Here is a 27,563-nt window from a genome sequence, read left to right on the forward strand (position 1 = left end):
TTTGGATTAAGACAAAATGTTATTGTCTCTGAGGTATTTTTTGCAGACAAGAAAGTAAATAAAGATTTAATTTAGCCCTCAAAGTGGTCTTGCTTAAAATAAAATCAATTCTTTTAACAACATAAATAAATTTGGGTAAACTTTAAAATGAACGCTGTGGAGAAACAACATTGAGGAGAAAAAAAATTCATCCGAATGTCATGCTCTGAAATGCTGAGTGAAAAACCTTCCCCTTCTCTCAGATCTTCAGAACAACTTGCAAAGACCAGCCTTCACTTGTAAGAAGTTTCATTTTGTATTGTACTGCAATATTTGTCCAGAAAATATTAATCTGGAAAAAGTATTGGGTGGGTAGATCATCCTCACGGTACAAACATAAACACAAACTTTGCAATGGATTCATTTAAAAGAAAACTGATGCTTTTTTGGATAATAGAGTATGCAACTATTTCTTTTTAGGTACTTTGATCCCTATAATCCTCCCGAAAAGCAGAAGATTGAAGGCTCTGTGCAGGAAACACAGTGCAAACTAATGGTGGGACACGTCTGGACTGCTGCTTTATCAGGTGGACAATTTGGGGACCCATCAGCCGCCCCAGAAATTTAAAAAAAAAAGTCATCTTTGCTGCCTCTCACTGCATCTGAAATCCTTCCTTGCCTCTGTGTATTCACCCTTGGAATTGATTCATCAAAGCCGTATAAGGACCTGGTGGGACTCTATCTTCAGAAAGCTTCTGAATCTCTCAAGAAAAGAATCTGTTGTTGTTATGATGAACTGTCACAACGCAGAGAAACCTCTTTAACCTCCTCTCCATTTCTTCATCAGCCAAATTCGAAAGAAGCATAAGACATCTCAGTCATCATTTCCTTCCTGCACATTTCATGGTGATTGATGATTAGGAAAGAGAAGGGCAGGTGAATGTTTGGCAGATACCACCTGGCCAAACAGCTTTTGTTGACTGACCAGCCAACTGGCCTGTTCATAGCTTAAAATTGGGCACAGCGTGACTGTTTCTTGTCAATCCAGGGCACCATGGGGGCAAGGGGAGAGGAATTGGGTTGGGAAGAGGGACTGCGGTTATTACTTTGTGGTAGGGAGAAGCTGGGGGGGGGGATATCCACAGGTCAAGCCAGGTACCACTGGACCTCCTGGTTACAGAATGAACTGGGAAGTTCCTACACTGACTGAAACTCTCAGAAAACATTTTCAAATGGAAATATTGACTGATGTCAGGCCCGGCCACATTTTGTGACTGTTGGATTGACCTTCCTGGGTTTTAATGTATCCAAAAGCTGTTTTGCCCCTCTATGTCATGCCTGTTGTCCCAGACAGGAGCCCCACCATCATTCTCCCACTCCTATCTCTAATATCTTCATTCCTCCCATCTAAGGAGACAAACCATCAACCTTCTGATTGGACCAGAGGCAGTGGTTTTAAACTAAAAGAGGGGAGATTCAGACTCGATACAAGGCAGAATTTTTTTGTGATGAGGGTGGTGAAACATTGGCACAGGTTGTCCAGAGAGGTGGTAGATGTCCCATCCCTGGAAACATTCAATGTCAGGTTGGGCAGGGCTCTGAGCAACCTCATCTAGTCGAAGACGTCCCTGCTCATTGCACTGGGGTTGGACTAGATGACCTTTAAAGGTCCCTTCCAACCCAAACTGTTCTATGATTCCCCCAATCCATTCCTTCTTCCCTCACTCCACCCCCTGCCTCCTCTGGTTTGCACACCCATGTGGCATCTTTACCATTAGACTCACCAGCTTGAGACCACCGATGTGATAATTGGGACCAAATTCTGCACCATCTGCCTCCAGCTTTCTCCTATTTCACTCACTCTAGAGGTCACTTAACAACTGAGCTGATGATAAATGGGGAGAGAAATACCATATATTCCATTGGTATTGTGCTGGAATCCAAACAAGAGTTTTCTTTTTGCTTGTTTTCCCAAATATTTCCTCCAAATATTTTTTCTCTTAGTTTATAAAAATATTAATGGTACTAACAACTTGGCTTCCCTCTTGTTTTCCTTTTCTCCTGGTCATTTCTCAAAAGAGATTTATACTGAATGACAGGAAGAAACCTAAAAAATGGTGAGGAGTTTCAGGAAAACAATTTTAAAAATCCACAAGCTGACAATTTTTTCTGATGGCTATACTTTAAAATAAAAAATAAAATCCATTTTCGCAACCTTTTTTAGAAGCTGTCATTAGGAAATAAAAAAAAAAAATCCATCACCTGCATGTAGTGTGCTTTTGACATGCTAAAAATAAGTCAGTCTCTCCAGAGACACTGTTAACAATGTTTAGAAACATAGATAACCAGAAGGGATCCAGTTCCTCCTAAATGCTGATTGAAAATCTCTTGAAAAAATTATCTTTTTCAGTGAAAAATAGTTTGAGGGTTCAAATATGCTGTTTGGATCGATACGGGTGGGTAGGTTTGGGACACGAGGTCACATGTTCCAAGTGAACTGGGAATGCAAAACATTTATTTCCTTGGAAGAAAAAGTAGGGTTCACTGAAGATATAAATTGAAAGGAATTCATCAACTTTTAAGAAAACAAGTAAATCTCATACATATCCCACATCCTAAGTGTCTTGGATGTGTATCTGTCATTCAGGCAACACTGAATGGAGAACACTGCTTCCATCTCAGGCATGTATGTTTGTGGGTGAAGCTCCTCCAAATTCAGAGTCATAATTCTCATGGATGGAGTCAGGGAAGGTGGGAATTGCACTGGAGTTTCTCATGTTTAGAGGACACTACCGACCAATTCAGTGCTGAAGAAACTGGTCTTGCAGGACAACGTGAGTGGCTGGAAGTGGGGCAAGAACTTTTTCTTCTCCAGAGACTTCGCAGATGCCTCATCCTGGTGTTTCCCCTTCTGTTTCCATAGTTTGGTGTGAGATGAGGGAGACATAGTGATTGTACTTGTGGAGAAAGTGAGGATTAGTGACCACCACACTGTCTGACTACAAACCCAACACAAGTCAGGTAAGCCAGGTTGGTAAAAGTCAACTGCCAAGGCAGAAATTGAAGCTTTGTCTTCTAAGACTTATTTTGCTTCTCATCCCATAGCAGTTTGCTAGAAGGTTGCCCAGAGAAGTTGTGGCTGCCCCATCCCTGGAAGTGTTCAAGGCCAAACTGGATAAGGCTTTGGGCAACCAGGCCTGGTGGAAAGTGTCCCTGCAGTTGGAACCAGATGATCTTTAAGGTCCCTTTCAACCCAAACCATTCTTTGATTCTATGATAAGAGGCTGAGATGTCCTTGCTACTGGTCAAATAAAATGATCTCTCGGTGGAAAAGCTCATAAGTTCCTTTGTTGAAAAGGAATAGAAAGAAAAAGTCTTTAAGCAATAGAGAAGGACTGGTAGGGTGGGAAGATTTTATTGATGGCCCTAGAGGAGAATAAAAGGCTTTGTCAGCTTAATCCAATCAGAGGGAATGAAAAAGAAGGTTTCTCTCATCCTATTTGTAAGCAATACGAATGGAGATGAGCTACAAAAGTGGAAAATGATGCAAAAATAAACAGGCATAAACTGGCAGTGAACAAAGCTTATACTGGAAATTAAGAGAGAGCTTCTATCCTTCAGATGAGTCATGTTTGGAATGAGGTCCCTGAGAAGAACAGTAAGTTTCATGTCCCTAATTGATTTTAAGATGGAACCTCCTTAGAGCAAATGGAGGCTGAAGCATTAACGGGGCTAGGAGGAGAGCACCATGTCACTCATAGCTTCCTCTGTGTGTTGTACTCTTGAGCTCTGCTGCCATCCTTGCCCTGGGACAGGTCAGTGCATCTTGATCCTACCTTGATATCCTGTATGCTGCTGTCTCGTGATGAGCAGTGGCACTGGTGTTTCCCAAAGAAAGATTTCTGAAGATCTCAGAAATCATCTTACTTGCCCTGGAGGCAATCACTTCCAATGACAAGAGAGATTCCAAACCAGTCCAGAAAACTCCTTCCTTCCTAAGTACAAAGACACCAACACAGCTCCCGTATGCAATTGCTGTGCTCACATCTCTTGGTCTGGAGACACCCAGCTCATGCCCAGCTCATTCTCTCTTTCCACCACTACATCCCTGCACCAATGAGGGTCACCTCCTCTAGTTTCCTGATGCATTTCCTGTAAGGTTGTTTTTCTTTACCTCTCAGCCCATCGATCCAGCTTACTCAAGTCCTCAGCTTCAGCTAAAGGCAGCTCCAAGGGTTCAGGGAATGAAGCCCTCACTGAAATACAGGTTTCAGTCCAAGGGACTTGATATTGGAAGAAATGACATTAAATGCTACTTCCACTCACTGCCTTTCCAGGGCTGTGCTGGAGTAGGGACTCAGGTCACCAGCAGACAGCTCCTCCTCATCCAGCTCTGCAACGGAGATGCCACCACCACAGAAGAAGCACTTTGAGACGACGAGGCATTTGCAAACATGTCAGTTCAGCATCTATCTGGAAGTCAGCAGCATCTCAGTGAAGAGCACTGAATGACACGTTCCTCCGACATCAATCACGATAGGGTAGCATAAGTCTTCAGGTCGGAAAATCTGATTTATTTTACTCTGCATCTGCATGCCATTTTATCACAGACCATCTTTGCCCATCTTCTAAAGGTAGACTGTAAAATCCTCCGGGCAGGGCATGGTCCTCAGTGCCTGAGGTGCCTGAAGGTCGCTATGATAGTGTACCCATTCATCTCACAGTTGCTTGGACTGTCATGAATACTCCCTTACAGTAGTACCCTACTACAGAGCAGTTACGGCAGCACAGCCTACCGTAGTTTCAGAACAGACGTGCCCTGCAGCTCTCCTTAGCCCTTGAGGCTTGAAATCTCAGGGTATGGAAATGGTCATAACAAGCCAATACGGTACTCGGGACGGAGCGAGCAAGCGCCCTGTCTGATGTCGCTGGTGGGATCTTGCCTTTTAGAAGGCTGAAAGGGCAGCGCCACGTGCGTCCCTCATTTTCCTCTTTCTTCCTTTCTGCTCCCCCACCTGAGCCTGGTGAGAAATCCCGGAACGCTGCAGGTCGCTTTGGTGGAGGAGAGGAGAAAGGAGCGGCATAGTTAGAATCATAGAATCATAGAATGGTTAGGGCTGGAAGGGACCTTCAAAGGTCATCTAGTCCAACCGCCCTGCAAGGAACAGGGATATCTCCAACTAGATCAGGTTGCTCAGGGCCTCATCCAACCTGGCCTTGAACGTCTCCAGGGATGGAGCATCCACCACCTCTCTGGGCAACCTGTTCCAGCATTCTACAACTCTCATGGTAAAAAATTTTTTCCTAATATCCAACCGGAATCTACCTCCCTCGCTACAACAGTTGGGCTGTACCGGCTCACGCTGTATCCCCAGGGTGTGATGAGGGTTATTCTCTCCTGCTTGCTGCTTTTCCCCTGCCTCCTCCTCCTCTCCTTCCCCCCCAGTCTCAATTCCGATTCCTGTGCGAGCGGCACACGCGTGTGGAGAACACATTAAAACCATCTGCGAGGCCGCTTGGCAGCTGGATAAGTGCAAACACGGTCTCGAGGTGTTTATCTAGGGGTATGGAATATAAATCAGCCCGACTTGTTCTGGCACCGTGCAAGGCACCAGGGAGACCACAGTTGGAATACGGTGTGCGATTGTGGTCACCCTATTACGGGAAGGACATTTGGTGGATTGGAAACAGGCAGGGAGGAGCAACCAAAAAAATGACCCAGCATTTCGGGACAGGAGGGGGAGAAAGGGAGGCTTGGAGGGCCAGTGCCTCTGTATGGGGGTGTCTGGTGCTGCAGATGCATTTCAAACCCAGCTGTCAGAGCAGGTGTGTATGAGTAGGGTTGGAACTAGATGATCTTTAAGGTCTCTTCCAACCAAAACCATTCTATGAGTGTCTATATATGTATAGATCTATAGGTGAGCACGTCTGTAGGAAGGGGTGGGTGTGGTTGTGGACCTATGTTGTGCAGTACAGGGGGGAACCACGTGTCTGTTTTGGGGAAAGACACTCCGTGTGCATCCAAGGGCGTTTCCCTGGGCAGCTGAGGATGCAGATGCTGCGGTGTCTCTCAGTGGAGCTGTGCACAGTGTGCCCTGCATCATCACCTGCCTCTCTGAACATCTCTGCGTATGTACAGGTACCACATGTTGGCTAGCATGAAGGGAGGGCAAGGAGATGGGATGGATGGCTGTAGGCCCTGCTTGTTACTACTCAAGACACCTTTGCTGGCCTGCATGACAGTGTTTAGTGGGCAAAACACCACTTGCATGCTCATCCCTGGAGGAACTGGACTTTGGATGGGAAGGATGTATGTGCCAGGGGTTGTTCCCACTGTCTCTTTACTGACAGAATCATAGAATGACATAGGCTGGAAGGGACCTTAGGGATCATCTAATCCAACCTCCCTGTCATGGGCAGGGACGTCTCTCAACTAGATCAGGCTGCTCAAGGCTCTGTCCAACTTGGCCTTGAACACCTCCAGGGAGGGGGCATCCACAACTTCTCTATCTACTCATCCCAAGCCAGAACAGGAAAGTCACAAGATTATGAGTGCTACTAGATGATTGCTAGCAGGACACAGCCCCAGAGAGCTGTTACCCTGACATCACTAGCCCATTTCACATGCTGCCTGTCCACAACCCGAAAGAAGAAATATCACCTTCAATATCCCATCTGATAACACCTGACCTGCCATTGCTGGCTTGGCTCAGCCCAGGCATCCTTCTTTCCTCATTCAGTCTATCTAGTTCTTCCGAAACTCTCCAGGTCTCCCTCTGAGAGAGGATAGGGATGGTCATATCAATCATTAAAATAAGGGTAGAAATAAGGTTTATAATTAGTATTGCAGTTTAGCCACTCCTGTGTACTGTTTTTCACTCTTTCTCCGTTTTACTTGACATATCTAACACATGGAGCATTTATGCCTATCATAACTCCTGAGATCTATTCCTCCTGTGCATTGTAAGACCTACATAGCTGCTCAGCAGACATTTCTCAAAGGGTTTGGAAGCCCTTGGCCCACAAACCTTCGCAGGAAGAGGCCAACTGTTGATATCTCCTCTCTCTTACTAGCTCTAAGTCAGGCACAACTGGCAAGTAGCCATTTGTGAAGAGCTACAAGCCTTTGCTAGTCGTCACAGTTTGCTGACTTGAATGGTGGCTGTGGCAGATGGGTTGGGTGGGAGACAACATCTCTGTGTAGGGCTTCAGTGCTCTTTTGACCCATCCCAGAACCATAGATGCAATGAGAACACCCAGACTTGACCAAGACTCACTGATTACAGCTATACTAGTCAACACAACAGACCATAGCCTATTTTTAAGCCCTGCAAGCCCAGCATGGCTCATATCTACAAATCTGCACTCTCCCACAGGCACATCCTAGAGGAATAGTATTGTTTGTGCTGACATCTTGAAAGGTGTCCCGGTCCATGGTGGCACCCAGATGGTGTCCACTGGGGCAGTGACAGCCATCCCAAGCCAAAACTGTGCTGGGAGTGTGATAGTGATGGATGGTTTGGTTGTTTGCAGAACAGTATTCGGGCCAATGCTCTAGCCTTGCACTGTTGAGCCATGAGGACTGAGAAGAGAAATAGAGAGAAGCTAGAAAGAGCAGAAGGAGATATGGGGTTTATAGAGGTTTAGGGTGTTCAGGGCAAATCCTGAGTGCCCTGGATGCCTTTGTCTCCGTTAACTTCTGGGGCACCTGGGGCTCCTTATAGCCTCTAGGGATACCCTGGCAGGCAGGATGGTCAGGAGATGGTGCTTGAGCCTCTGGAGGAAAAAATCAGGAGCAGATCCTGTGCTTCTGCAAGCCCAGAGAGAGCCTGGGCTTGGGTATAGGTCCTTTAGGGACAATGGAGCCATAAACTCAGATGGGCAACCCACACACCTTGGGTAAATACACATGGCTTCTCAACTAAAAATAACCCCTTTCCCTAGCAAATAGGTTTATTTATTAAAAAAACAAGCCATTTTGAGGCAAGCTGCAACACCTAGGACTCTGAGAAAGGATTGCCGATGGCCTTCGCTAATAACACGTTTGTGTAAAAATCTCTCTTCCCCCACAAAATGTCCCATCTCCTTTTCCAAACCAGGAGAAGACAGGCTTTTAATTCATGGGTGAAAAAAAAATAAAAATCAGGTCTGATGGCTTATGGCTGGGAATTTCACTTCATCCCCTTCCAGGTTTAACTTTGGGGTGGCATCAGGCTGCCCACCATGGCTGAACTGTAATATTTATGTACGTAGAAGAGAAATTTTAGGGTTTCCTGTTCTTTCCGAAAGGCTTTCATCTAAAGACTAAATTTAAAGAAAAAAGGAGGAGAAAAAAAGAGAGAAGAAAGGAAGCCAAATGTTTGTGTGGACAGGTTTTTTGGTTGCTTTTTTTTTTGGTTGGGTTTTTTGTTTTAATTTTTTGGGTCTCTGTCCCATAGTGTCTCAGCCAAAAGTGTCAGATGAGGGACGTATCCTGAGACAGGGCTGTGTGGAAGCACACTGGACTGGCTCAGACCTGTCTGCCCATGGCACAAGTCCATGTTGGGCTGTGCCCATCTCACCCCATGGACCTGAGTCCATGGCAGGTCCTCAGGCTCAGAGATACACCCAGGAGGTGGCCAGGGGACAGTTGACACTGTCTGTGCCGTCTGTCCTAGGAGGACAGGAGGAGGCTCACCTTTCACTAGCTAGCATAAAAATCACAGTTAACAAAAATTTTAAGGGGAAAAAAAGGGAACTCGGAGTTTTTACATATTAACAATGGTTTCATAGATTTCATAGATTTCATAGATTTCTAGGTTGGAAAAGACCTTAGAGATCATCCAGTCCAACTGTCCCTAATCCCCATTAAACCATATCCCCAAGCAGTTCATCCACCCTATTCTTAAACACATTCAGGGATGGGGACTCAACCACCTCCCTGGGCAGCCTATGGTCCATCATTGCCGAAGAAAGTTTAGAATTTTACCATTTTTTTACCTTTTCATTTGCTAGGACTCTCCTTTGGATATCAACTCTGCTAGCAACCACACATGTAACAGCCACATGTTCCCACTCTCCAGAAACCCTTGGCAAGTCTATGCTTCACCCTGATGCTCCTTAGTTCCTAATCCAACTCTTGAAACACAGCTTAGACCCATATCTAATTAAATTGCGTCTGGTTTATTTCAGCTGAAGAAGATATTGCTGAACCATGGCAGCAGATAACATATTTGAATACTCCACTTGACAGCTAATTGCCTGGTTATTCAGGGCATGGGCCAGGCATCAGTGGGAAGTTAAAAAGCAAGAAAGATGGTGAACATTCCCTCCAGCGTCTGGAAGTTTCCTTCTGATGAACATCTCCTTCCAGTCTCTACAAGCAACCACTGCTCTCCATACTCTGGTCAACCCTTTCCACGTTCCACAACATCCAGTTGAAGTTTTAGACCTACTATACTTGTTTTTACAGCCATTTTTAGTAGCTACATTAAGACCAGCCCTTTGGCACAAAGATGAAGGCAGTGTTGGCCAGGCTTGTGATGATGCAAGTTGGCTGGGAGAACAACGTAACCACTGACCGGCCACTTTGATAGGAGCTGCTCTGGAAACTGCTGCCTCTCGGCACGGCACCGTGAGGGACGTGGCACTTGCTAATAATCGATTAGGTTGAAGAAAAGAAAACTGTGGATTTAATAAAACAGAGCCAGTAAAACCAGCAAAGGGAAAAGGACAATGCTAAGTGGAACAGATGGGAGACCAAGGTCTTCCTGCTTCCAGAGGATGGCGGAGCGTGATTCAAGATACTTGTCTCTTCTGAGCTGGCTGATTCCTGGGGAAGACCTTATGAAGTCCATGCAAAGGCAGGATCACATTTTCCAATCAAAGAACCAGAACTGGTCTTGACGAATCCAAGCCTGTGTGTGAAGAATAGTGCACAGAAACCTGCTCCTCAAAATCTTATTTCCCCTCTTGGAAGCAAGCAGCGGTGCTGGACTCACAGGTCCCTCCCTCCTATAGCGTGTCTTCTTCACTTGTGTTAAACCATGTAGACATTTCTAGCCTATGATTGGCAAGTAAATGGATTAGGAGTGGGCAGCTGCAAGGTGAGAGAGGGAACAGCAGATATCAGCCCAAAATCAAGGTTCAGTGCCAATGTGGGCTGATTCTTATCTTTTAAGATCCATGGATATCTCTGAAATTGGGCTTTTTCCCTTTTTAAAATGTTGGTTGGATGAGTATTAGAGTGGGAAAAAAGTAAGTTGCAGTGCTGAACTGCAGGAGAAATCAATGAATCTGAGATAAATCAATGTCCTCACTAAACTGAATGGGAATCCACCAGTTTATTTCCAGGAAAAGAACTGGCCTGTGAGATGGGCTGAAGAGCAGGAGAATCCACGTACCCATCGCACTGCAGGAAATTTCTAATGTGTTTTCCTCATTTCAGAACAAAACCTGAGGCTTTAAAGTAAGAGGGATGACGAGAGTTTTGAGTTTCAGTCAAGTTGGATTTGCCCAAAGATTTTTCATCAGTTTCTGTCCACCTGGATTCGAATCTTTGGAGCCTCACCTTGAATTCCAGGACAAAAGGAAATGTGGTTTGTGGCTTGTGCCCTGGCTGAAGAGTAAGGAGATGAGAATCCAAATCTTGGCTCTGCCACAGACTCTCCTTTGAGATGGGAGGCAAGGCGTTGAATATCCCTCTGCGTCAGCTCCCAAGAATGAGGACAGCAGCCCTACCAAACTTTCATGCCAGCTAACGTGATATTTCTTTCTATCTAAAAAAATATTAAATAAAAAAAAAAATAATCAAGGAGTCCCAAATTCTTCCACTGCTTCTGAAGACACAGATCATTGGCTATTACGGAGTGGAGCAAATCGTAACACGGGGCTGCAATCACACCCAGGCAGAGGCAGGATCCAAGCAGCCCTCGGCCAGGAGGTATCTGGCAACTTCTGATGAACGAGGATAGGCATGGGTCAAGGGTGATGGCAGGACAAGATCTGACAGCATGGAGTGGATTCATACACCCCTTGATGTGAAGTGGGGCTGCATGGGAGCAGGGAGAGAAGGGAACGGGGGGTAAGTCAACTTGGGTTAAGTCAGCTTGGGTTTTTAGAACCTCAGAGGTTCAGCAGATGACACCCAGTGCCGTACTGCTTACACCAACAACTTTCTTTCCTGGCACTGCTCCTTTCCCCATGATGGCCCTCTTGTTTATGTGGCGGCATGATGAAACAGATCCAGAAGCTGATCCAGGTGAAAACCAAACCTTTTCCAAAAAGGCTCTTTCTCAGGTCACTCCGTTGTGCCATTGGCCTTGCCCGTACTTGCATGCCAAGTGGAATGTGAAATAGCAAATGAAGCCGTGCTTTTGGTGATAAGAAAACTGGCCTCTCTCTACGCACACAGGTCCTCAGCACCTCTGTCATCATAACTTGAGTTCTGCCTGGCCCTGTTAGCCAAGCTGTCTTATCAGGGATATAGGCTTATGCTGAAATCACCCCTTCCCTTTGCCATAGCGAAACCCTGTAGGACCAGTTTAAGACATGACGTGCAGTTAGGAGCCCATGGGACTCCATCTTCCCCTTGTCTGAGAGAAGGGACCTTACTGCTGCCTCCTCACACCTTCCATCTAACTACCTCTGAGTTGGCAGAAAAACAGTGCTTCATTCAGTCTGGTTCAAATCCAAGTATGAATTCGAAGTGTTGGTGAGACCAGGTTTGCAGGAAGAGGTCCTCAGAAGGCTCCTTGGAGAAGCAGAGGCTGTCTACAGAAGTGTACACCCCTATTTCTCATGGCTTAGAGAGCCATGAGAAGGAAGTACCCCTGCGTGCCCATAGCAGTGGATGCGTCTCTCAAGGTCCTCTTCTGACTCCATCCACAAGCTACAACATTGGAAGTTGAGGGGTGCAGGACAAAAGCTGAGAGCAGAGACGTGAAAGCCGGACCTCCCGCTGCATAGCAAACTTTACTTGTCACAGAGCTTGTGTAAGTAGGCAGTGCAAAGCAGCTCTGAAACAACCACGAGGTCAAAGGCCTCTTTTCCTATGACCTCTGTGGTTGAGTTTCCCTGGAGAGACGAGACTCTCAAATCCAAAGTGGCTCCTTGTTGACTCGGGCCAAGTCTTTTAAGTGGGAACTTTCTCCTTTCCCAAACATCCTACACCACTGGGCTGTCTGCAAGGGTGTCCAGCAGCGAGAGATGCTCCATGCTGAAGGTTGCTATAATGGTCTCAGAATGATACTGGCTCTACAAGCAGATCATGAGGTTGGGGAGCTGAGATCCAGCTCTTGCACCAGTGCTGTTGGTTCCTTCAGACACAGAGAAGAAGCAGAGCTAAAAGAAGAGATTCCAATCTCCCTTTTCACCTTTGACACACTAGGCAGTAAAGCAGCTTCTGGGAAATAAAAATATGGATTTAGATTCCTTCAAGCAGAGCTGAATGTGAATCTTTTTCCTCTATGTAAGAAAGGCTGAAGAAGTCTCACTCTTTGATGACTGTCCAATGTGCTTTCCTTATGATATCCCCAAAATTGCTGAAAGAGAGGCAACATGCAAAGCTCCTCTTCTTTTCCAATGTAAAAGACAGATGAATTACCCAGACCTTTCCTCCTCTCCTTGTCCAGCTCTGTACCTGCTGCATCACAGCTAGGCCCTCACCAGTCTTTGATAACCGAGCCTTGAAGTCTACAGGGAGGAAGCAATCCCCCCAAGGAGCCTGAATGCTGCTGGCTTGTGATCCTAAATCCCCTGGGCAGGATTAATCATAGAAATTCTTGTTGGAAGGGATCTCTGAACATCTCCTGTCTAACCTTCAGCCTTCAAAACCAGCATGAGGTCAGGTCAGTCATGGCTTTGTCTAGCAAGTTCTTGAAGACCTCTGAAGATGGAGAACCTACCACACGTTCAGGAAAGCTATCTCAGTGCTAGGATTCACACCATCATCATGAGTAGCCATGTCATACCGCAGCAAAAGTGTTCAGTGATCCATCTAAACCAGCAATCCTCAGTTTAATCTGTGATCAACAGCTGGAGACAGGTGGGAGGCAGGTGCTACCCTAAAAGATGTTCTTCTCTGTCTAGAAGGAGCTCAGATGTTCAAGGTCATCAGTAATCCAGCTCTCCCACACAAGATTATCACCAACACTATATGACCACCTTGCCTCAAATTCATAACAGACCAAATGACCATGACTTTTGCTTTATGGGTGACTTCTTCAGCTGAAGTTCACTGTGCCATTGTCGCTTCCATCAGGTGAAACCATACCCCCTACCCACTTCTGCAAGGCAGACTGATTGACCTTGAAGTCCTCCAGGAGGTCATGGAGTAGCTCTGCTTTATTACAGACAGACAGGACAGATTCTGCAAACTTTCCAAGGTCTAATGCATGATTCTCATGGCCATTTATTGACCACATGGGATGACTTCTCCCATTTAGAAGACTTCCAGAAGCTAAATTTAAACACAGGTAGATTGAACCAGGAGTGTATGTTGCCTCCTTCATTACATACCTTGAACCTGGGTTGATTTGTTTCTTTTTGTGGTCACTTTCATTGTTGTTGGGGTATTTATTTCGGTTTGGGGTTTTTTTGTTTGGCTTTTAAAAATATTTTAAAGGGGCTAGACTATACGTGTTCCCTTTTATCCTGCACTGCTCCCACTGATCTGCAAACATGCTTCTCAGTGGAGCTTGCCCCACCTCTCGTGTAAAATCAGTCTGTTCTGCTTTGGCAGAAGCAGCCTTTGGAGTGGGACCTACCCGTCACACTGCTGAAAAGAAAAACAAAAGCCAGGGGCAGGGGCTGAGTCACTAGCCTTGCTTTCAGGAGCACTGAGAGGTGTCAAGACAGGAAGGAACATGGCTGGCTGCCATGTGGAAGATCTTGCAAAGAGGCAAGGTCCTTTGTGCGTCTGATGTGGAGACCATCAGTCTGAATTGCCAGTAGGTAGACTCTGGTATAGACATAGTGGTGCATCACAGAATGGTTGGGGTTGGAAGGGACCTTCAAGATCATCTAGTTCCAACTCCCCTGTCACGGGCAGGGACACCTTCCTTTAGATCAGGTTGCTCAAAGCCTCATCCAACCTGGCCTTGAACACTTCCAGGGGTGGGACATCCACAGCTTCTCTAGGCAACCTGTGCCAGTGTTTCACCACTCTCAGAGGGAAGAATTTCTTCCTACTACCTCATCTAAGTCTCCCCTCTTTCAGTTTAAAGCCATCGCCCCGTGTCCTGTCACTACATGCTCTTGTTAAAAGCCCCTCTCCAGCTTTCTTGCAGCCCCTTCAGGTACTGGCAGGCTGCTAGAAGGTGTCCCCAGAGCCTTCTCTTCTCCAGGCTGAACAACTCCAACTCTCTCAGCCTGTCTTCATAGGAGAGGTGCTCCAGCAATGCTATGTGAAGCCATTATTATCAGAGAGTCAAATGGACTCAGACACAGCTCCCTGCCTGCCAGGTCTTGCAGAGCCAAAATACAAGTGCATTGTGAGGGACAACTCTGTCCTAAACCACTAAAAACCCAAAGACAAGACAGGTAGAGGTGGCAGGGTGGTAACAAAACCCAAGTCCTCCATGGCAGTTAGAAGAGCCCTCCTACCATTCAAGTGGGTGCTCCTCAGAAATACTGAGTGATATCACACAAGACTGCCTGAAGGCTTGGGATGGCCACCCAGGATTTATATTTTTCCAAGTCACAACCACTTTGCTCCATAAATATTGTCTGCAAGTGGAAGTTGGTGCAGCTTCATTGTAAAGACCATATTGCCCTTCCAAGACTTTTTCTTTTGGGTCTGTAGCGAGGGAAGAGGCAATGGGATGAGGTCCTCCATCTGACTGAGAAGGGCACAGCCCCATACATCTTTGAGTGATTAGCACAAACAGAAACCAGGCCCCAGTTTCCATATCATCAAAGGAGGAAAGGACTGGACCTAACTGCTTTTCACCCTGGGCTCTGAAGCCTTTCTGCAGACACTAAGCTTCTGAGCCTTGGCCAAGCAATTAATTGCATTAAAGCTAACACAGTGCAGATTACAGCCTTTTGTTCTGTCAGCCCTCACCCCACAAGAAGGTCTAAAACTATCCATCTCCTTCAACTTCTGGAGCGTGAAGGAGCAGGCACAAGGCAAAATGGAGATCGAGTTAGTCTGTTTGCAAAGACCCTGTAACATTATCATTTCATGTGTCCAAGGGCATCTGTGGTCTAAAAACCTGTGGATGGCAGCTCTTCTGCCAAGTGGGAAGATCTTTTCCGAATTGCAAAATCCTCTGTGCGCCACCATCGACTCTTTAGACCATCTCAGAGATGCTCTGGCAACTTGTTTGTGAAGTGCTAGAGTGAATTTCTGGGGTGTGACGGAGGTGCTGCCACCGGAGGTTCTTTCAAACCTTGGGGAAGGTGAGATCAGAATTCATTCTGCCTTCTGCTCTGCCTAGTAGACCTCTTGCACATTAATTTGATCTAACTATCTATTGCTAATGATTGCCTTGAGTCTTTAAAGCCTTGACTATACTGCTGTGAGCATTGACATCAAGATAATCTCTTGGCTGTGGCATCTGGGATTGAACAGAGATTTGCTGTAGAGGATGGAGCAGTGAGCCTGACTTTTATTGCCTGAGCAGCTCAGAATATCTTTTTCCAAAGCCAAGATGTAGGTCCATGAGATATCTAAATGACAATGTGTTAGATTGCTTTCCATTCCAGTCAATGGGAGAGATAATGCTGGTCTCAGTGGCAGAACCAGGTCTCAAAACAGGTCCAAGGATATGTTTGCAAAGCCCTGTGATCTGATTCCTTTGCTCCACCAAATTGACAACAGTAAAGAGCCCAAAATCTGCTTGTCAGTCATACGCATCTCCCCAGCCTTACCAACGCTGCTGCTGACAATTGAGGAGAGAGATCTACACTAAATACTGACAGTCTCATAGAGAAGAGTTAGAAAACAGGGTGTGAGAGCAAGACCAGCTGGTTGATATCACCAGCTCCCAAGGTAGGCAGGTGGTCTACAGTACAACAGTAGGAAATGCCTTTGCACATAGGTTTTTTAATGAGGTGTTAATTGGGCATTGGGTGAACAGGACAAAGAAGCAACAGAGGATGTGGCTTGAGGTTTTGGCTGGTGTAGAGCTGGAGGCCTGGAATGAAATGAAAGCTGGGCTTTTATGGCCCCTTGCTGTCATTTCCAACAGGAGAGGGACACCAGGTGGGCAGGCAACTGTACTCAAATCACAGCTGGCTTTGGGGACCTTTCTCTCTGCTGATGATTTCTCCAGGTACTGCCACAGTGCTGGCTGTGGGAAGAGTGATCTCTGAGATGCAACGGTGAAGGTGGGAAGTGTTCTGGCTTGTCCTCTTCTCTCAGGGAACAGAGGGAGATGGGACAGGACACCCACCCAGGACTAGCTGGGTGGGTGCAGGGTGCCTCAGCACATAGCCCCAGTGCCAATAATCAACACATGTGAAGTTAATGAAAGAAACCAATGGGGGATGATTACTTTGCTACCCACATGAGAGAGCTTTCTCCCTTCCTTCTCCCTCCAGCCCTACATCTGGTAGTGATTTTGCAGCCCAAAATAGAAAGGAAGTGGAAGAAAGAGGTTTAGCTGAGCTTGGGCCCATTTGAGGAGAATATATAGAGAGGATGTCAGAGAGAAACAGAGAAAGGGTGTTGGATGAATGCTTTGTTTCCCATACCACTCTTGTCTTGCTGCAGAAGATCTTGGGAGAACTGCTGGTTGATGCTATCTCCCATGCTTTGCCTGTTGATGCTATCTCCTGTGCATTGCCTGGGCTTTGGGTGTAGTGACACTGTAAGCCCACGACCATGACTTTTGCAGCCTCCTGACCCCTTGATGCCTGGTGTTCTAGAGCAGGAGAAGGTGGCTGTGACAACTTTGCTTTCCAACACCTCGTGCTGCAAGATCTTCCCCATAGCCTAACCTGAAAAAACGATCTATTGGGCCTTCTTCAGCTGCCTCCATAACACGATCTGAGCTCTGCGTATGGGGCTGAGGGCAAGGGGTGGGTTGAGCAGAGAGGGGCCCAGCACCAGCCATGCAGTCCGGGTTGCTGTGGGAACACTCACCATGCACCTTGGGCACCTTGGCTTTCAGGTGACGTTCACACTTAGCCTTGGCTTTTAGCAGTAGGAAGATCTGCTCCTCTTTGGTGATGACATCATCAGCATCCACCTGCAGTGATGGGGAGAAATGAGGTTAAACCTCAGCATGGGAAGAGCAGCAGGACACAAACTTCCTAGATAACGCAGATGATCTGAGTGCAAAGTCTCCTTTGCATCAGCAGTTTCCTCCACCAGCCTTGCCCTGCCTATCTCAGTTTGCTCAGCCACTAGTGTCCCAAGCAACACCTCTTGCAAGATGCCACGTGAAATCATCTGCGTACTGCAATTGCTCACATCGCTCACGTGCACACACATGAAGGCAGCAATTTCTGGGGTGCCATGCCCCAGCTTGCAGGGATGAGGCTAGTAAATAATATTGAAGTAGCATTTTTAAAAACCGATCCCTTTGGGACATAAAAGCATAGGCAAATATAATACTCAGGGAAAGGCAAAGCAATGCTGTGTTTCCTGGCATCTTCCTCTTAAAAAAATAGTACAAGGAGTTAAAAGTACCAAGGATTCCTCTCCTTTTAGGAATCACAACCTGCCATCATAGAATCATAGAATGGTTAGGGCTGGAAGGGACCTTCAAAGGTCATCTAGTCCAACCGCCCTGCAAGGAACAGGGATATCTCCAACTAGATCAGGTTGCTCAGGGCCTCGTCCAACCTGGCCTTGAAGTGCTGTCAAGTATAATCAATGAAGTATAATCAATGAAGTATAATCAATGAAGTATAATCAATGAAGATATTGAAGTATCATCAATGAAGTGCTGTTTCCACCTCTGCATACAGGCCCTTGGCCACATGGCATGAGGTTCCATCAACGTCCTAGCTAAGCCCAAGAACATCTGCAGAGGGTACGAGCTGACAGCCTCTGCCCCCCAAAGACTGAAGGCTCAGGGAAAAGAGTCTGTGAGCATCATCCTGGGAAGATTATGTTTCTCCTCCTGTAAGGTCTCCAGAGGGTGATGCAAATTGTATCTTTTAGGTGCTTTATGATTTGCAGCATAGAAGGGAATGAAGAAAGGTGTGGACTATGTCCATCTCCTGTGAAGCCTCCCTGTTTGATGCATGCAGGATCTGACCACCCTTGTGAAACCTTGGAGGTTTGGGTCCGTCCTTGGTACTCTGCCAGTCATAGCAGAAGAGTCTCTGGGAGCTCAGGACTGGGAGTCATCCTCATCCACAAGACCACCCCAAAGCTGGTTCAAAGCACACAGCAGAGCCATGTACAACACCTCATAGGGCTCCTTAATGAAGGATATTTGTAAGGCAGCAGCCTGAAAGAGTTAAGTGATGTAGTGAGTTGGGATAAATCACTGCTCTTCTCATTGCCCGTTTCCCTAATATTTGTCTGTCTCGATTAATCAGACCATGAGAGCAGATGTTGCCTCTCTCTGGATTTGCACAGAACTTCGCACTCACGCATAAAAACCTAATGTAAGCAAGAAGGGCTGCAGTACAGTTTATATAAAGCAACATTTTTTTAAAAAGTTGTTTGGGTTTTTTTTGTTTGTTTAATTGATATTGACTGTACTGGTGGGACTGAGGTCCAGAGGAGGCCACAAAGATGATCTGAGGGCTGGAGCATCTCTGCTCTGGAGACAGGCTGAGAGTTGGGGCTGTTCAGCCTGGAGAAGAGAAGGCTCCAGGGAGACCTTCCAGCACCTTCCAGTGCCTAAAGGGGCTACAGGAAAGCTGGAGAGGGGCTTTGGACAAGGGTGTGTAGTGACAGGACACGGGGTGATGGCTTTAAACTGAAAGAGGGGAGATTTCGATGGGATCTGAGGGAGAAATTCTTCCCTCTGAGGGTGGTGAGGCACTGGCACAGGTTGCCCAGAGAAGCTGTGGCTGCCCCATCCCTGGAAGTGTTCAAGGCCAGGTTGGATGGGGCTTTGGTTCCTATGACTGGCTGCTGTAAATCTGTAATGCAAAACCCAGGGTAGCATTTCACATCCTGATGGATGGAGCAGACCTAAACCTCAGTGCATACTACAGGCAGACAAAGGAAAGAATACAAAACCTTGTGAAGCCAGAAGTGATGTGCAGATGAGAAGGAAATCTATAGACAGGTTGCAGCGCCTGCCTATGGAGATGGCCATAGATGCCCCATCCCTGGAAGTGTTCCAGGCCAGGTTGGATGAGGCTTTGAGCAACCTGGTGTAGTGGAGGGTGTCCCTGCCCACAGCAGGGGGGTTGGAACTAGGTGATCTTTGAGGTCCCTTCCAACCCAAACCATTCTGTGATTCTATGATCTCAGTCCCTCTGAAGCACAGACTGAAGGGAGGTTAGGACATTTTGTTGTACTCCCCAAAACCACTGCTATTCAGAGCTAAGGTTCCTTCACTTATTTTAAGTTAATTCACTTTGGAAAACAAATAAGATAAACCAGCTGAAGGCCAATTAGTTCTCGAGCGAGACTTACTACAAATGACATAATGAGGGTTAATGAAATCCAGCTTAGAAGTAAACTCGTATTAAATCTCCCAGTGTGCTCCTACGGAGAAGAACGGTGGGTGTTTGAGCAGCTGGTGTGGTAACGGACACACAGATGGGTAGCTAGATCTGATAAGGGAATTCTGAGTAAAACAGAAGTTAGTTTTTCACGTCCTTGGAAAAAATCCACGCTAAAAACGACGTGGTTTCAAAACTGCGTTAACGTTAATGCAAAACAAAGCCATTCCTTTCCAGATGTTTGGCCTGTCCACACTTAAGGCAACATCCCACATTTCGACTCTTTCCTTGGAAACATGAAACTTCTGGGTCAAATCCTGCTGTCATTTATATCTGCACAAACCCTGAGTGATTCCACCAAAGCTGGAAGAGTTAGTCTGGATTTATAGAGCAGAATCTGACCTCAAGCATTTCAAAATGATTCATCCCTTGCACACTTAGTCCTCGGGCTCCTTTGGCCGTGCTCCAAGAGCAGGGCAGCTCCCAGCCAGAGGGACCTATAATCTCCAGGCCAGGCACATAAAATAAATTTTACTTCCCAGAAAAGGAGATCTGGACACCGAGTGCTGTGCCCAGAGCTGGGCAGAACTGCTAGGGCAGAGCTCTGAACTCAACTTGAGTTTTCAGCTTTCCCAAGCCCTGGTTACCAGTCTTAGATTTCCAAAAAGTTGCCATACACCTTAAAAAAAAAATAATCTCCCTGTTCTCTCCCTTGCCCCAAACTGGTATAAATATCGAGAGATATGCTTAGGATGTCTATGTAGGACACACGTTTCTCCTTGGTCAAGGAGGCTGAAACATGTATGTAAACACATATATGAATAAGAATGAGAATATGAAAAACACAATATGAATAAGAAAGCTGGAGAGGGACTTTTTCCAAGGGCTTGTAGTGGTAGGACAAAGGGAAATGGATTTAAACTGAAAAAGGGGAGATTTTGATTAGATATAAGGGAGAAATTTTTTACATTGAGGGTGGTGAGACACTGGACCAGGTTGCCCAGAGAAGCTGTGGCTGCCCCATCCCTGGAAGTGTTCCAGGCCAGGTTGGATGGGGCTTTGAGCAACCTGAAGCAGTGGAGGGTGTCCCTGCCCATGGCAGAGGGGCTGGAACTGGATGATCTTTGAGGTCCCTTCCAACCCAAATCATTCTATCATTCTGCGCTTCTATAAGAAGGCAGAAACATGTATGTAAACATATATACGAATAAGAACAGAGATTTTCATTCAATCCTGTGACTTGAAGGAGTCACCTATTCTCAAGAGACTTGTAGGAAGACTATTCAGTCTGGCAATGCAGCTCCTTCACTGCTGAACAACTCACATTAAACACCTAAATAAAACCGGGCTGATGGTTCTGAACTTGTTGTCCCCCTCCTGTCCCAAGCCCACTTTCCATCCCTTGCCTCCATCCCTCGTCGAACCCCTCGCTGAGACATTTCAATGTGTCATCCAGGCTGACAACTCTCTAGGGACAGAGGATTGAGCGGTATGCTGCCGGGTCAGACACTGAAATGGCTCAGCCTTGGGTTCAAGGGACAGTAGGCAGCACAGGGTAGACACCCACAGCTGGAAACCGTAGAACAGCTTTGGGCCTATCAGCTGCTGGAGCATTTTTAACTGTGCAATACCTCTTCTTGCTCTGGATCTTCAGATCTTAAGACAGTGCTTGACCTACTCGTCTTTCCATCCTGGCTGTCAAAGGTTAACAGAAATCCACAGGAACATTTGCTTTCCAGCGTTGGTGCACTCACGATACTAGACGTGCTTGGATCTGCCTTGGCAAAACTTTCTCTTTGACAAACAATCTCAACACCTGTCAAAAAATACTGGTGGGACAACTTTGCTAAAATCATTAGCAGCTGTCTACGCCAGTTTTTTGGAATCTGAATATCCCTAAGTAGCAAAATAAGTGGCTTCACTTTCAGAAGTGCTGAGGCACAGGCTGTGGGAGTTCATAACAGGTGGGAGCTGCTGGTGGTGAAGCAGCGGCTGCTTTGGAGTGGATTTGGATCCCTTGGGTTGGAGGAGAGATGGGGTTGGAGGTACAGGTATAAAATTTGTCTGTAAAATTCCCAGTGGTGCAGAAAAAGGGGTCTAATTAGTCACAGTTTTGCAGAATTTGAGACTTGAGAGGCATAAGGTGAAGAGAATAAGGTCTAAGAGAACCAGAAGGACAAAGCATGTAAGGACATCACATCAGTGGATTCAAAAGAGGATTAGACAAATTAATAAAGGACAACATCAGTAGCTGTTAAACACTATAGCCTGGATGCAAACTTCTGATGCAAGAAGGTCTTAAACTGCTGATCACCAAAAGCTGGAAGGTGAAAACCATAAGAGATTTTTCTCTAAATATCCTGAACTGGCAGCTCCTGGTGGTCTGTTAGGACAGAAGATTGACTGAATATCTATACCTACAGCTCCTCTTTTCCCAAGGCCACAGAAACCTTGTGCCACACCGAGCATCCATGAACACCCATGTACATTCAGGGTAGGGATTGGTTTGATGTGCTTGGCACAATCTACTTTGTGCATTCTCTGTCCTGGCTGTTCAGGACCACAACAAAGCAGGTCCAAGGTGCTAGAAGAGCTTCATCCAAACGAGCACTGCAGCCACAACTCACCAAGATTTGCATATTCAACATTTCACTTATCTTTTACCAAGAACCTCTGCTATGAGCCCACCACCTCTCATTCTGCAAACACTCAACAGCCAACAGAAGGGAACAAACATCATCCATGCTTGCCAACACAATACCTGCCTTGCTGGCCAACTGGGACATCCAGGATGGGATTTACCAAAGTTATCCACCCAGAGTGCCCCATACAGTCACTGAGTATTTAGATACACAGCTCAGCTGAAATTCATTCCATCCTCAAGCCACTACCTAAAATAAATCAGATCAGCTGTGGGTTTTTTTTTTTCCTCCCTCTTTTTTATTTTTCTTCAGGAAGCTGGAGACTGCAGTAATCAGTCACGTTGGCAGCACTGAGAAGATCTGCAGAGTTTAGGAGCTCTGGGGGTGAAAGAAGCATTTGAGGGAAGTCAGAAACAGCATCACAGACAGGTACATCTCCCAAATCCAACTGTTTGGAAGTATGAGGTCACTGCGCCCCTGCAGAAGTTAATCACTGCAGAAGAGCTGACAGCAAATCCCTTTTTTCCATCAGCTCTCCCTGACTTGCTTCAGCAGAAATTCCTGCACGGAGCTGACTTGGCATCGAATTCGTGCCAGCTCCAGGGATGGCAGAGGGGCCGGGCACCACGCAGGCAGGTGCAGGGGGACAGCTCTGCCCATCGCCCCTGCTGTTCCCCACAAGGTGCAACTGGAACCCCCACCTCTCCCCAGTTTAGCAATCAAAACCCATCTGCTACGCTTTCTCAACGTTTATCACTTCTCAGCATGTTTTGTTGGCTTTTTTTTGGCCAGAAAAAAAATGTTACTTGTGGGGAAAAGATATAGGAAAATGTGGGTTTTGATTTTTTTTTTTTTTTTCCTGCCCCTTGTTCAGAGAAATCAGAAAAGCAGAGCAGGAGGCAGGCCAAGCAGGGAAGGGTGAGATGACAATGCTGCTAAATCAGTTTTGGTTCAGCTTTTCTTTTTTTTCCCTGGTTCCCTTGCCCCTGGAGGAGGCCATGGGGTAATTATGATAATGTTTTCTGGTATTTCCATTTCATTGGCTGATCTCCCAGCCACTAAAGTAAACCCCAAATCTCAACGGGGAGGTCATATTCATCCTTGTTTATGGGACTCATTTTCAGAAATAACACTGTCCTTTTTGTGAAACTTCTCTGGCAGCAGCTCAAAAAAATAGCTGAAGGCAAGCAGATTCCTTGGTCGGGGTTGAGAGCATCACAGCCGCTCGATGGGCCCAAGGCAAGGGACTGCTGGTGATCACCAGCTTGGACAGCAGTAGACCAGGTGATGGCTGATGTGAAGCAGAAAGGGGGTGCAAGTTGCAGGGGGGTGGCCATGGGGAGTGAAGAAGAAGGTAAGAAGAAGAAGAGAAGTAGGTAAATGTGAAAATGAAAGCATCTACCAGTAATAAGGAGGAAAAACGGAGGTGGGTCCCAAGGGTGCGGGAACAGGGTGGGGCACAGGTGGAACTGGCCATGCAGGTTGCACCCCAAACCAGCCCTCCTGATTTTGGTGACCATGGTGCTGTGTTACTGTAAAGAGTGAATCAGATGGACTGGGGTGAGATGGGGACACAGGAACCAAGAGTTAGCCAGCTTGGGGGAGTGTGACAAAACTTTTCTAAGGTTTTTCCTTTAACAGTGCCTTAGGTGAGCTGGGTTAAGGGTCTAACAAACACCAAACCGAGCAATACAAGGTCATAAACCAAGTCCTTCTTCTGCAACAGAGACTGCAATTGAGCTGAGGGCATGAGCGGGAAGGATATGAAATTAGAGCTTCATTCCAGCCTTGCTGATGGAGCAACCCCTCTGCTAAACTCTGTAAGGGTCAAGATAGTTGTTAGAATTAGGAGATTAAGCTAACCAAGTCTAATCTGATATCAGACCTGTGGCTGCCACAGGTGAGCATACCTCTATCAAAGCATCAGGCTGGGCTGAAGACCATGCAGCATTGATGCCTGGCATGCAGACAAGGGTGACAACTAAATAATGCCACAGATTAGGGATTCAGTTGCCTTTGGCAGGAGCTGATGTAGCCTTCACCATGAGCTGAGCCAAACCTGGGCCAGTCAGGAGCTCGTGGTGATGGGGAATTGCTCAGAAGCAGGAAAAGGTGGCAAGGTGGAGGTGTTTCAGAACAATAGGCATTGCATGAGGTTGGTCAGTAGTGGACTGGCAACATGGGCAACCGTATTCTGGGCTGCGTCCAAAGCAGTGTGGCCAGCACTTTGAGGGAGGAGATTGTGCCCATCTGCTCTGTTCTCATGAGACCCCCCCTGCAGTGTTGCATTCAGTTCTGGGGCCCCAACATCAGAAGGACATGGACCTGTTGGAGGGGTTCCAGAGGAGGCCACGAAGATGATCCAAGGACTGGAGAACCTCTCCTATGAAGAAAGGCTGAGAGTTGGAGCTGTTCGGCCTGGAGAAGAGAAGGCTTCCAAAAGATCTTCTAGCAGCCTTCCAGTACCTAAAGAGGGCCTACGAGAAAGCCGGAGAGGGACTTTTTGGAAGGGCATGGAGTGATAGGTCTAGGGGTAATGGATTTAAATTGAAAGAGGGGAGATTTAGATTAGATCTAAGGGAGAAACTCTTCACCCTGAGGGTGGTAAAGCACTGGAACAGCATGTCAAGAGAAGCTGTGGCTGCCCCATCCCTGGACCTGTTCAAGGCCAGGTTGGATGAGGCTTTGAGCAACCTGGTGTAGTGAAAGGTCTCCCTGGCCATGGCAGGGGGGTTGGAACTGGATGATCTTTAAGGCTCCTTCCAACCCAAACCATTCTGGGATTCTATGAGATGGTTTAGAATTGAGAACTTGGCCCCTGTGTTTTTATAACTGGAATTACTTTCTTTTAGGTTAGAGAGGATGGATTGTCTCGATTACTTTGTGATTGCCTTTAGATATCTAGTTTGTCTTCTCTGTTTCCCTACACTTCTACAAGCGAGTGTTTGTACAAACCCTGTATCTCCTGGCCACTGGGTCCTGTCGGTTTACTCAGGTCCAGATGAACCCTGGCAAGTGTGGAAGGACCAAGGATTTGTATGGACAAAACATACCTTGTGCAATCTCTGTTCCTGGCTCTGCTGCCAGTCCTACAGCAAAGTTGGATCTGCCAGGCTGCAACTCAACTGGTGATTAACCGTGGCTCGTGTCTGGCTGTATTTCACACAAGAAATATGGGTATGCTTGCAATTTGCTGGATTTGCACGCTGGCTTTTTGCAGTTATTAGCAGCACGTGCACCCTGGCAAGAAAAACTCCTTGTTGGGTTCTGAAGGAGATTGTGACCCACTACTTGACTCTGGAAGCCAGTGCTTTGGGTAAAACACATCCCTCATCCACTAAAAGGGGCTCTGGGCTTGTGCTTGGACTATGAGGATCTGGTATGTCATATTTTGGTGATGGCTTACAGTATCTCCATCATGGAGAGACAGAGCAGGGTAAATACGGATTAAATGGTGTTCTCATCTAATTTGGGCAATGCTGGATTTGCCCACTGTCCAAATAATCTAATTTTGGCAAGGGTGTATAGTGACAGGACAAGGGGAAATGGCTTTAAGCTGAAAGAGGGGAGATTTCGATGGGATCTGAGGAAGAAATTTTTTACACTGAGGGTGGTGAGGCACTGGCACAGGTTGCCCAGAGAAGCTGTGGCTGCCCCATCCCTGGCAGTGTTCCAGGCCAGGTTGGATGGGGCTTTGGGCAACCTGGTGTAGTGGAGGGTGTCCCTGCCCATGGCAGGGGGGGTTGCAACTGGATGATCTTTGAGGTCCCTTCCAAACCAAATCATTTTATAATTCTAATTCTCTTAATTTCCTGCTACCTCCGTGCTTCTTACCCTCTGTCTGCCTGCATGTTATAAAAAACATACAAAACCAACAACGACAAAATCCATTGGGGCTAATTTGTTGCAAAGAGGAGGTAACTGAGGGGAGAGCAGGGAATGGTACGTTTTCTGCCCTGAGGGATTTAATTTAACTGAATAGTCATTATTTCCAACTTCGGGGGGGGGGGGGGAAATGTGGTTTGAAACCTATTTCCTTTCAGGTTAATGTTGGAAAAATTTAAAAATAAATAAAGCCAAAGTGCCAGTTGGCCCAGACAGGGCTACAGTAGTGAAAGCAGCGGAGGCACGATCCGCTGCCAAGCAGCTGATCGCAAAAGCTACGGAGCTCTGGTCCGCTCAGGACACCGGAGTGGCGAAGAGGGTGGGGGGAGGAAGGTCATTGCATAGCAGAAGCCCCTGGGCTTGTGGATAGGCCATGTACAGGCAGGAGAAAGCAGATTTGAAGACCCCTCCTCTGCTGGGTCTGCAGCTCACGTGGGCTGCTGCAGTGGGCCCGATGTCTCTTCTCCTCGACCGGCTGCAGATGCTTTGCTCAGTGCGTGCAAACGGTGGGGTACGACAGCAGCAAAGTCCACGTCTGGGGGAAAATAAGCATCAAACTTATCCACCTACCGTGGGACCAGCCATGAGCCTAGCAAGGATTCCTGTTCTTACCCCGGAGCTCTGCTGTGTCCCATGACGGACAAGCATCCATCTCTCTCTCTTCCCCCCCTGCCAAATATCACCCATACTGATGCTGCACTTCAGAGGATGGGAATCATCCTCGTGAGGTGTCTTATTCCTTTTAAAGACGGAGCTTATAAACACTGGAACGGGACAACCAAATCAAGAGGGTGTGAAGACAGAAAGATGAAAGGAGGGGGAGACCCAAGAGGCACCTGGATGAAGAAGAGGGTGGGGGAAAGGGAGGTGATGTGAAGGGGAAGGAATAACTGGTCGGATCCTGATGAAATGAGACTCCAGCCACAAGCTGGGGAAGGACCAAGCGGTCAGTGCACGAGCTACTCTGCTTTCTACCTGCTTTTCCCAGCCTCCCAGAGGGTAAATGAAGTCAGTGGTTTTGCCTTAATCCCTTCACCACATCACCCAAACCACCGCCTGCTCCAGAACAGCGGGACGTCTCTGCTCCATCTAGCCGGGCTCGGGGACCCTGCACTGCAGCTATGGAAAGATGAATAACCTCATGCTGTCTTCAGGGCTGTCTCAGCCCTTCCCTCGGCTGCCCTCACCAGGCTGGCTGGTCCCTGCTCTTCGTCCTACCCGCAGACCCAGATCTATCATGTCTAGGAGGTGTCTACACACTTTTGAGGAGCTCTCCTTCCTGTTTCTTGCGGCCCAGTAAGGAGAAGGACATGCTCCTACCCTCAATCATAAATCCATCCTCTCTGCCTGCATATAACGGAGGCTGGGTCTCAGCACAGTTCTCCCATGACTGCCATAATAAGAAAAATACCAGTCAATGGAAAGAGGAAATGTGGACACAGAAAGGTGCTCGGCAGAAGTGAGAATGTCACATCCTGTCGCGATTTCTTGGGGAAC

General features: G+C 46.9%; 1 protein-coding gene across 1 annotated transcript in view; it reads right to left on the reverse strand.

Moving 5' to 3' along the window:
- PTH1R (parathyroid hormone 1 receptor) overlaps positions 1-27,563 on the reverse strand; it is a 127,561-nt gene that overhangs the window by 43,721 nt on the left and 56,277 nt on the right. The window contains exon 2 of the mRNA XM_086614751.1: positions 17,048-17,153. Coding sequence (XP_086470877.1) covers positions 17,048-17,153 — 106 coding nt within the window. The remainder of the gene's footprint in view (positions 1-17,047; positions 17,154-27,563) is intronic.

This window comes from Tauraco erythrolophus, chromosome 7 (assembly GCF_009769465.1).
Source record: "Tauraco erythrolophus isolate bTauEry1 chromosome 7, bTauEry1.pri, whole genome shotgun sequence".
Lineage (NCBI taxonomy): Eukaryota > Metazoa > Chordata > Aves > Musophagiformes > Musophagidae > Tauraco > Tauraco erythrolophus.